Here is a 12,142-nt window from a genome sequence, read left to right on the forward strand (position 1 = left end):
TCCATCTTTGTAGAGTCTATTCACCAGTTTTAAGATGAAAGATGGAAAGTGCCAACTGTAACTGGTTCCATAACTACAACCTACCAGTGACAAGTAGTTCTGCAGTACTTGTGGCTTGTCCAGATCCATTGGTGGCTTGTAGGGTATATCTTCCACTGATATCTGCGGTCACGGCGGGGATCACAAGTTTAGCGCGGCCATCGCTAAATGAGATCTGCACACCGGGCAGAGTTGCAGTAGAAATAACCTGGCCATCCCGATACCAGCTCACCTCAGGAACTGGGAAACCTTGAGAAGGAGAGTAAGTAAAAGTAAATGCTCATAAGGTCCCATTGGCATCAGTCCTAAAATACCACCAGTTTTTCCTAGTGTATATGTTATAGTTACTAAAGGGTTGGATCAAGGGCTTCAGTAATTGAGATAAAATGAAAGAAATGGCTTGGCACTGGGGAAAATCTATACTTACTGCAACTCAACTCATCAAAATAGAATAAGGCTCAATTTATTTTATATTTGGTTGGTTATATTATCATTATTCTGTTGTTTTGCATATACACTGAGAGCTTATGCACCAGAGACAAATTTCTTGGTCAAATAAAGTATTCTATTCTATTCTATTCTTGTGTAATATTCAGATCTGCCTTCTTCAGGATATAGTTTGCTGCTCCTTCCTCTGAATATCTGATAAAAAGAAGTATTTATATTCTTAGATGATATTATTGGAGAAAGACTATATTTTAAATGCCCAATGCTTGTGAAGGAAAGGCATGTAGGCGGAATGATAAAAGATACACTTTTTGTGATTTAGGAGGTCAGATTTCAAGAGATAAAAATGTTCATAGAGTTTTGGTGCATTATAATAACCAAGCGCTGAATCATTGTCAAATCTGTCCAACATAATGAGTAACTTGGGGGAACAAGAGATTTATAACATTGTGTAATATGAGTTAGAGTTGCCATAAGATTGCAATAGTTGAAAGGTTGGATTGAAAAGCAAAGTAAGAGAGACTCGGTACTACTTCACACATCATGTTGAACTGTACTTTGTTTGCTTTTGGTAATGATATGTGGCCCTACTTACTATGTTTTAGAATTATGAACAAATGCAATCACAGTTTCAGAAATTGAACATCTTGCTGTAATGTTAGGCAAGTATTACCATAGTTGTCTACTAAGATCACTGTTCGATGAAGCCCAGGGAATCTGGTAGAGGGATTTTACTTTGAGAGATACAAGGAAGAGTATGGTTGGATGAAAAATCTGAAGCATGGTTACTCCACTCTAGCAATAGAGTGCTAAGAGTCTAAGAGTGCTATGGCAATAGCAATTAGCACAATAACACAAAGAGTGCTAGAGTCTAAGCATTTAAGTCTACACATCTTAAAGATGCCAAGGTTGAGAAACACTGATCTCAAGGTTGTTTAAGATGAGTAAATGAACCAAATAGAGAAAGAAACAACTTAAATTTTTTCCTGTCAGATTGCTCACTTATATTCTCAGTTCCATACTTCTATATTCAGTTATTTCCCTTGCTACCTTTTTCTTCTCTCAGAATGGGAATAGAGACTTGTCAAAAAACAGCAGTCAATGGAGAGAGACACTACTTGGAAACCATGATTGCCACGTGAATGGGGAGGATTGACACATATTTGATGCAAAGTTCTGTGGCATTTATCAGTGTTTTAGAAAAAAAGGAAGAAATAGAACAAAATATTATGTTTAGACGATTTAAAGAAAGGACAGAGGGCTGTCTTAGATTTTGTCTAAAATCTAATGATAGAAACAGATTATATTTTCCTATGAAATCTTCTGGGGAGCGGGGTGTCAGTATTAATTTATGGTCCTCTTTCTATTAGGTAAATATTGTCATTTTCTAGCAGCACACAATTAAACAATAGTATGGACTAATTTCAGTGGCATGTTCTAGAAAGGTTTAGGGTCTATATCATATATTTGTGTATTTTAAAAAGTGCTTTTCAATAATCTATTCCCAAAGTGCTGTAACAACATGAAAAGAAAACTTACATAAAAAGTACAGTTGGAGCATATAACATTAAGATATTTTAAGCCACAACATTTCGGTCAATTAAAACTTTCAGGCACCCACTCCAATAACCTCAAATATTCATGACCATAACAGATAGAGGACCCATACAGATGTTTTAAATACAAAACTACTCAAATAATATAGAAAAGCAGAAGGATCTGGTTTAAACTTCACAAGTGCATACATGAAGAGTGTCTATGTCCATGTGTATGTGTGTGCATGCATATGCACACACACTTCATGTACTCCCTCTACTTAATTGTTGTTGAACCTTCAGTTGTTCTGAATTATGGTTGTGGACATCATTCAATTGGGAGAAAAGTATCTGCACACAAAGGCGACTTAGACATATGCAAAATTGCAGAAAGGCGTGGCATGTTGAAGTACACACAAGGCCTATCTCAAGAATTTGAGAAGCCTATGACACATGTTTATTTGTCCCCAATTAAGTACGGTAGCCATTTTCCTACTTAATTCCCACAACGTCCTTTATTTTCTTTTTTCTGAGAGAGAGAAATCAAAGGAGAAACATCAAAAGTAGGGAAGTAAATCCCATTCACTGAAATAACTCTTGGAATTTTAAGTGATCGTCATATTTTGAATATGAAAGCTTTGATTGGCAAATATTGATTCCAGTTATCATTTCAAATTCTGAACTAACCTTTGGATAAAACCTGGGCAATTGATTCTTTTTAAAATATATACTGTATATCTATATATCTTTTGAAGTTAGTGACAGGCTAAATTTGCTTCTGCAACTGCAGCATGTGGAGCATGGCTAATGAGTATTACCCTTTCTCTGATATCTTATAATTTCCAGCTCAGAATAAATAATTGAAGTTAATATGATTCAGAGAACAAAGCCAAACAGCTGGGATTTCAAAGTAAGGTCTATACTAGAGACCTTTTTAGAGGAAGCAAGCCCTGCCTTGACTCTTCATTACTTAAATTCTGCTCGTTGTTCATTGTATCATTACAGCAGCCAGGTTAATATGCATATTGTTTTTCCTGCTTGGTGAAAATAGATATCTTGTCAGCATATAATCCAAATATGCATATGACATAATGTTGGTGCATGTTATGAATCAAGGAATACAGTATTTTTATATTGTATTCAATTTCTATAATATGGTCCTTAACATAGAAATATGTGGGCTGCTATAAAGCACAGTATGATCTCATTGGCCTGGAAATAATTGCTCCACATCTAAAATATATCTTGCTACCAGTAGCATCGCAATTAAAGTTTTTTTTAAGCACATAGAAAATTGGTGTACATATGAAAGAGATAGGACTTTTAGGCGACAATAACAATAATTTGTTGCTACCATTCTGACATAAGCTGGAAAACATTATATACTGCATATAGATCAGTGGTGGGTTCTGGATCCCGTTCCAACTGGTACGGTTGGAACGGGCCCCGCGTCATCCACATGGACGTGCATAGCGCGTACATGTGTTGTGTACTCTGTATGTGCTGTGTGTGCATGGGGAAGCGCGGAAGACTTTAAAGACAGGTAAGGAGAGCGGGCCGGTGGGTGGATGCTCCGGAGCACTGTACCGGAACGGTACCCAGTGCTCCGGGCAGGCTCCGGTACACCCATACTGGGGCATACCGCCTGCAACCCACCACTGATATAGATTCAAGGCTTGAGCCATTTCAAAAGTTAATGCTAGCTTAAACTTTAAGAGATTCAGGAAATGAACTCCTAATGGTTCGTGATCAACAGTATTGCTGTGATCCACAAGCTCACCTTGAGATACCATTGTTTCCACTTGGCATCCATCAGGACTCCCATGGTTGGGTTGTAAATATTTAGAGGACCACTAGCTGGGAAAATAATCTGCATGTCCATGCTTCCATCTATTGGCCATTTGGAATTTGTGGTCTGGCTATGCTAATTTTAGTCTTAGAAAATAAAACCTGTGACCGTAGCCCAATGATTTATTTGCAAAATACAAAGGGGGGAATATGAGGTGAATGTTAAGTGGGGAATAGGGAATAACGGCAACAATTTGACTTCTGGTAAATTGATGTTTTGAGCATGGCCATGCCCAAGGTAAATGCCATTTTCTTGGCGTGTCCATAATATACTGTGCTGTCAAAGTGCAAAATGCATCCATTGACTCCATACTCCCTGACCTAGCCTGATGTACTGATGATTTCCAAGTCTTCAAATTTATACAGAAGCAATAATTGATCTCTTCCCCCAATGGGATCTTCTTTTACCTATTACCTCTCTAATCTACAACTGATGAAGCTTCCAGGATAGGAAGCGAAATGTTTTTCCTCAAAAAATCAGTAGAGTTGCCATAGTTGCCTGATACAACTATGATCTGAATAACTGAGAATCTTTATAGACATTTGTTTAATAGAGTCCTACCCCATCTGTCTGTCAGTTTTTCTAAAGCCCCAGAAAAGCTGCCCTCATAACCATTTTTGAAGATCTCAGCCACAGGAAGGAAAACAATAACCAGAAAAACACATGGACACTCACCACTAATATGAGCCTCAAAGGTTGCGGCACTACCCTCCAGTGCCACAACACTTTGTAACGGCTGCGTAAATGTTGGTGCTTTGCTTGTCATTTTTGCTGGCACTCTGGAAAGAAAGACAGACATAAAAATAGAGGGTGAGAAAACAATTTGTGGAAAGCAACAGGCATAAAAAGCAACATAAATAGGTGGTGTTGTAGAGGGATTGTTCTACTTAGATTAGATCTGTGGCTCTTGAATGGATACTTTTGTTAATGCGCCATTTACTGAAATGTAACCCATTAAATTGTTTTTCTATATTGCCCATCTACTGATTAATACAGTCGTAACAAATTGTCACTAGTTCAAACAAGCGACAGATCATCAAACAGAAACACTGTGCCAATAAAGAGGTTACTTTTTAATGTTAAACTTGCCATATCTTTATATATAACCACTTCTTAATCCCTTCTCAATTGGAATTGGACTACAAAACCCCCAAATGGTTTGAAAATTGGAATTTATTTTATTTTCCTACATAATAAAATGTTTTTTTTCTTAAAATAAATCATTTGAAAAGTTTCCCTTACTGTGGGAAAATGGTTTTGGCAAGAGGCCATTACAGAGGAAGGGAAAGGAAAAAAGGGAATGGAAAGGACAGGAAAAAAGAGAAGAGAAAAAAGAAAAGGAAAAGGAAAAAAAGAAAAGGAGAAAAGAAGAAAAGAAGAAAAAAAGAATGCAAAAGCATAAGCAGGGCAGTTGAATCTAGGAGAGAGGGAGAGAAGGCCAAGTTTGAAATGTGAGCTTGGCTATAAGATAACAACTGACATTGATGGTTTGAACAACTGCAGTAAAGTACAAAATCAGTAAAACTATTCTTTGTCCAGTATAATATTTGTTGCTAACACAATGTCCCCACTCTCTTGTAAACCACAAAAAGATATATATATCCAAACAAGAATAACTGATTTTATTGCAAAATGTTTCTTAATATGGATGCCCATCAGTGTCAAATCAATTTGTTCTGTTATATTAACTGAGTACTAAATGTTAACTTGATATTTATTATGATTTATCATATAGGATTGGACAGAGTCACAGGGGGTTATGACAGCCAAAATTAGAATTCCAGTAATGTCAATGATTTATGTGAGGCCTATTTTTCTGGCCTTAAAAAAATTGCTATGGTTTTAAGCTTGGAATAATCATAGCATAAGATGAATATATAGATAGATTGGTGGGGAGGGAGGGAGGGAGGGAGGGAAAGAGAGAGGGGGGTGGGAGAGAGAGAGAGAATGCCAATATATTGCCTTATTAAAGCATAATATACTCAATGAAATCATTCTTCTTTTTAAGGTTACAGGCTCCAGATTTTGTAGTGAAATTTTTACAGCAATATGTTTCAGTTAAATTAGCCCAATCTATGCATATTATGTACTTCCCCCCAAATTAATCATAGCCATATATTCCAGATTAAAAAAAAATTAAACCACACACCATCCCTTCCAAATTGTTGGATGAGTTCACTATTTGTGGGTATTTCAGGCCTCTTCCCCCCCCCCCCCGCAACTTCCACAAAAAGATGAAGAAAACATCCTATTATTCAATTGTGATCTTATACGGCTTTTGTATTACTAGCATTTCAAAGGTATGCCTCTGAAATGTCACATTCCCAAAATAACCATCCCAGGTTTGAGTGACAGGAGGCAAGTGGTCCAGAGCTGCGATGTAATGGATATGGCAGCAGCTGATTCCCTTAAAAAGTCATTGGTGCCTAGCCTCGGCTATGTGGCTTTATCAGAGCTATTCTGGGAACGTCTTGGTTTATCTGCAAGTAACATAACCTTCAACACTCTTTTGGAAGGATTAAAAGTTAACCCAACGTTTGAAATAACTCTTCACCCTCAAGCGCATTTTAAGAAATGATCGCCACCAACTGCAAAGTCCTAAGAGTTCACAAACAACAGGCATTATTTCATTCATGGGAAAAGTGCATTCCCCAAAAATAAATCTACAAAGAGCTACAGACTTTTACTCCATCTCCCCCCCATCCCACCCCAGCCTGCCCCATCCCACCCCAATGCATCCCACCCCAATGCATCTCACCCTGCATATAGGGTTGTATCTAAAACAATTAAAGTGCCCCAGAGCTTTCTTGACCGAGATAGATCACTCAATTCTTGCAGGCATGCTACTAACCTGATTTCACAAGAGTGCCTACGTGAAGTGGGCTAAGCCCAAACGGAAGTTTCTGGAGCGACGTCCTTATCCAGAGGATGATGTTAAACAATCCCAACATGAGAATGGTTGAGCCTCTAGCTCTCAAAAACAAAACTACACAGTCGAAACGGTGTAGTTTTGTTTTCTTTGCAATCCCTACACCCGAGGCGAGGCTGGGAATGCACGACTGCTCAGAAGGGCAAAGATGGTGGTTTGGCTTTTTATACTCCTGATCTGCTGACAGGTCTGCCTGTGTCATTTCAGCATCACTTCCCATTGGCTTTCGGAAAGGAAGGCCTTGGGAGAAGAGGGGGGGCAGGGTCCACTTGGAGCAATAGGACCACCTGTTCATCTGATTGACATATCTAATTTTGGCAATGCTGAAGAGGGAGCAACCAGCCTGTTCAGCAGCTCTAGTTGGGAAGGGAGACAGCCATTGTACCAGGTGCTCCTAAGCAATTCAGGCCTTGAGTATAATCCTTCACTAGAATAAAAGAATAGGGGAATGTAGATAGAGAGGTCAATGCCTAACCCATCCGTAATCACCATACAGTCAACTCTGTTACTGCCACACCCAGTCGCAGGGTGGGGAAAGAAACTGCTATCAAATGCCATTGCCCAATATTCTTGTTCATGCCATCTGGCCTTTGTTATTGTGGCTGGATATACGGTTTCATCCAAGCATGGTCCTTGTGCTTGTTTAATGGCCAATATATCGTAGCAATGACTTGACAAAACTGTAGTCTAAATCGGAACAGATGATTTTGTATTTGTTGAATAATCTGAAGTGACACTCATAACCTCAGGCCGAGCTTAACCTAAACATTTTAACTCATAATGGTACTCGCTGCGGAAAAGGAACAGGCTATGTAACCAGATCCCTCCTTCAAATAGTATCAAAATAAGGGCAAAGATATGAATTTGAAACCCGCGGAAGAGCATGGAAAAAGACCTATTCAATTCACTCTTCTCATTGCTGAATAAAACCCTCCAGCCTAACATCAGAAGTGGCACAAACAGGAAGCCCCTCCCCCTGTGGATCCAGTGCAGTTGGTCCTCACTCTTACAAAAATTATTGAGCAAAGACATTTCAGTGGTTTCATAATGCCACTGCATCTAGAAATCTTACATTCTCATTTCTTACATTTAGTTTAAACACCTTCAATTTGATTAACAGAGGGATACAATCAAGATCAAGGGAGGTACTAATACCACTCTCTAAAGCCTTACTAAGACCAGAGGGGGTATTCAGCAGGTTCTGACCAGTTCTGGAGAACTGGTAGTGGAAATTTTGAGTAGTTCAGAGAACCAGTAAATACCACCTCTGATTGGCCCGCCCCCATCTATTTTCTGCCTCCTGAATCCCAGCTGATTGAGAGGAATGGGGATTTTGCAGTAACCTTCCCCTGCCACTCCCACCAAGCGACACCCACACAATTGGTAGTAAAAATTTTGAATCCCAACACTGTCACCAAGCCACACCCACCAAGCCACACCACACCCACCAAGCCACGCCCACAGAACTGGCAGTAAAATATTTGAATCCCACCACTGACTAAGACCACACCTAGAGTACTGCATCCAGTTTTGGTCACCACACTGTAAAAAAGAGTTACTCTAGAAAGAGTGCAGAGAAGAGCAACCAAGGGGAGGAGTGAAGGCTAAAACATACAATGAATGGTTGCAGGTACTGGGCATGGCTAGTCCAGTGAAGTGAAGGACCAGGGGACACATGATAGCAGTCTTCCAATATTTGAGGGGCTGCCACAGAGAGGAGGGGGTGGAACGGATGGAAACTGAACAAGGAGACATTCAACCTGGAAATCAGGAGAAATTTTCTAACAGTGAGAGCAACCAACCAATGGAACAGCTTGCCTTCAGAAGTTTTTTTCTTAAAGGAAGGCCCAAAGCTAATAACTGTTGCTCCAAAAGGTATGCGTTTGGACAGTAAACCTCTTTCACAGGTTGGACCATAAGTTCACGCAGGAAGGAAGATGGCCAGGCTTTATTTCCACACTTCTATTGTTTGCATAAAATTTGCCTGCACTGGTGTGTGTGTGTGTGTGTGTGCATGTGTGTGTGTGTCTATGTATATGTAGATATACACATTTATACTTGCTATAATATAGTCCAAATTCTTAATACAGGTAGTCCTCAACTTACAGCCACAATTGAGCCCCAAATTTTTTCATTTATTAAGTGAATTTTGCCCCATTTTACACCCTTTTTTGCCACGGTTGTTGTGAATTGTTGCAGTCGTTAAAAGAGTAAGACGGTTGTTAAGTGAATCTGGCTTCCCCATTGACTTTGCTTGTCAGAAGTTCACAAAAGGTGCTCACGTGACCCTGGGGACACTGCAGGTGTCGTAAATGTAAGTCAGTTCCCAAGTTTTATGTTCTGAGGCGGCAATAAAAGAGGAGGCGGCAGTTCAAGTGAACGTTTATTAACAGTAATAACTTCTGACAGAACAGACAGAGAAACCCCCGTCTGACAGCTATTTATACCAGTAGCTGTCAGACAGGGAACCAATAAGAGAGATGTATTTATCACGCCGGCCGGCAGGCGCGTCTGAACCAATCAGAGGCGTTTCAGACAGCGCCATCTGCTGGCCGTGCTGGTTGGAACACAACACCAATCATCTTAATTTTAATCACGTGACTTTACCATGGGGACACTGCAACGGTCATAAGTGTGAAAAATGGCCATAAGTCCCTTTTTCCAGTGCCTTTGTAGCTTTGAATGGTCACTAAACGAACTGTTGTAAGTCAAGGACTACCTGTACTATTTCAATACAATATATCTACCTACGGTGGGAGGACTGTGTGCAGGCGTGCATGCTCAGCCTTCTGCCCAAGGTTTGCTGATAGGCAACTTCAAGACCTTTAACTTACCCAATGAATGCCATTACCTTTAGAGTAGATTTGGCTGCAGAAGGAAATCTTCTACAGTTTCTCAGCAACAGAAATCAGCTTCTCCTTCCTTCCTTCCTTCCTTCCTTCCTTCCTTCCTTCCTTCCTTCCTTCCTTCCTTCCTTCCTTCCTTCCTTCCTTCCTTCCTTCCTTCCTCATACAAATTCATTATTACTATATTGAGCCTGCTCCTCATTTATTTCATCTCTCCCTTAATGCCTCTAACCAAAGCTGGCCTTATGTTCACCCATAGAGACTTTGTTTACGTCCAAATGTCCTAATGTGCTTCCAAAATATATATAGTATCATTATATTTGATAATAAGATTTGCTCCTGAATTTCAGATTGCTAAATTGCTGTCAAAAGCTGATGGGTCAGTTACTTGTCAAATAATCTACAGATATATTAAGGGATTAAACTTTCAAACAATGGGGTTCTTTCTCCCCCCCCCCCAATTGTCCAAAAATGTATCCCGCACCAGAGAACAATTTAGCTGTCTTGAGTGCCATATTGATAGAAAGATAGGGTATAAATGAAAAGCAAACATTTTAAAATGCGTATTATTTTTAACCTTGTAAAAGTGGGAACTCTTCATTTGTATTTGTTTTCTAATTTGCCTTCTAATGCTTTCGTTTTGTTTTGTCCTTGTCCATGTAACAAAGGACATTTTAAAGAATGTAGTCCTTGACCACTCATGAAAGATTGCAGTTATCATTTCTGTGTTGTCACCATTATTGTCTTTCTTCTATCCACGTCAGGAGTGGGCTGCTAGGGGTTCGCCCAGGTTCGGGAGAACATGTAGCTAACATTATGGCCGGTTTGGAGAACCTTCAAATCTCACCTCTGGCTGGCCCCAACCACCCCTCCTCTCCCAGGAATCTCCACGCGGCCCATTTTGGATGCGAGGTAAGTGCAGGGCCTGTGTGGAGGCTCAGGGAGCGGGGAAAAACGGGCCTCCCGGAAGCTCTGGAAGGCTGGAAATGCCCCCCCCCCATGGTGCTGGAGGCTGACAAGGCCATGTCCACGCCCACCAAGCAACCGGGCAGAGAACCTGTTGCTGAAATATTTGAAGCCCACCCCTGACCCATGTTCATGATTATTTTATTAGGGAACAGCTTTGAGGCCACATCTAAGGCTCGGTGGGAGGGATATGTAAAGCTAGGAGCCTCAGATTTTCCCTTCTTTATCTACATCTTCTTGTTGTTCTTGAGTAGCACAGTATTACTTTTCACTTTGACTTACAACCACAATTGAACCCAAAATTTCTGTTGCTAAGTGAGACACTTTTAGTGAATTTTGCCTCATTTTATGCCTTTTTTTTTTACTACAATTGTTAAATGAATCACTGCAGCTGTTACGTTACGGACACAGTTGTTAAGTGAATCTGGCTTCCCCATTGGCTTTCCTTGTCAGAAGGCCACAAAAGGTGACCATCATAAATATGACCCCAGGCGCGACAACAATAAAAAATATGAGTCAGTTGCCAAGCGCCTGAATTTTGATCACTTGACCATGGGGATACTTGAATGGTTGTAAGTGCGAAAAATGGTCATAAGTCACTCTTTTCAATGCCATTATAACTTTGAATGATCACTAAAGGAACTGCTGTAAGGCTAGGACTACCTGTACCTGTCTCCTTAATCCTGTTTGCCTCTTCATTTATCTACATAGTAAACAATGAATGGCCTGAGAGTTCAGTCCAGCCCATGGGAATTTTCGAGGAGGTTTACTCAGTTTTGCATAACTAATGCTGACTGTGCTGCACAATCCAGCAGAGAAGCAACTAGTAATGAAGAACTGAAGAGCAGAAGATCCTTTGTCGTTTATTTTTTTTTTGTCTTTTTAAAGGTAAAGGTCCCCCTTACACATATGTGCTAGTCGTTCCTAACTCTAGGGGGCAGTGCTCATCTCCGTTTCAAAGCCGAAGAGCCAGCGCTGTCTGAAGACGTCTCTGTGGTCATGTGGCTGGCATGACTAAATGCTGAAGGTGCACGGAGTGCTGTTACCTTCCCACCAAAGATGGTTCCTATTTTTTCCACTTGCATTTTTACATGCTTTGTTGGCAGAAGCTGGGATAAGTAATGGGAGCTCATTCCATTATGCAGTGCTGGGATTTGAACCGCCGATCTCTCTGATCAACAAGCTCAACATCTTAGCCACTGAGCCACCATGTCCCCTTGAGCCACCACATCCCCTTGAGCTTTTTACACCAACCCTATCTCACTAGCCATCCTCATTTTTGCTTGGTCCTGTATTAGCAGTCACCAACCAGGTCCAATTTTGCAACAGCTTTATGCCATGCCAGCTTGGAAATATGGTAGCTGCTATAATTAGCTGCTGACCAAGCATCAGACTGTGGAGTATGGGTGACAACTGTCAATGACGCAGGACATATAGAAATGCAGGGGTGTTCGGGGTCAGTTGTAGCACATTTCTGGAACTGAAGAAGAGCTAGTCAAAAGTGTATTTTCCACAGTGAAATGATTTTATA

The 12,142-nt window shown here is 40.4% G+C and overlaps 1 protein-coding gene across 1 annotated transcript in view; it reads right to left on the reverse strand.

Annotated features, from left to right (window-relative positions):
• The window catches only part of TTN (titin), a 311,080-nt gene extending 304,164 nt beyond the window's left edge, over positions 1-6,916 (reverse strand). The window contains exons 1-3 of the mRNA XM_081956298.1: positions 6,722-6,916; positions 4,546-4,649; positions 85-288 (exon numbers count right to left, since the gene is read on the reverse strand). Of these exons, the coding sequence (XP_081812424.1) occupies positions 85-288; positions 4,546-4,636 (295 nt within the window). The 5' untranslated portion in view covers positions 4,637-4,649; positions 6,722-6,916. The remainder of the gene's footprint in view (positions 1-84; positions 289-4,545; positions 4,650-6,721) is intronic.
• Positions 6,917-12,142: the final 5,226 nt, after the last annotated feature.

Source organism: Natrix helvetica (genome assembly GCF_964273705.1).
Source record: "Natrix helvetica genome assembly, chromosome: 1".
Lineage (NCBI taxonomy): Eukaryota > Metazoa > Chordata > Lepidosauria > Squamata > Natricidae > Natrix > Natrix helvetica.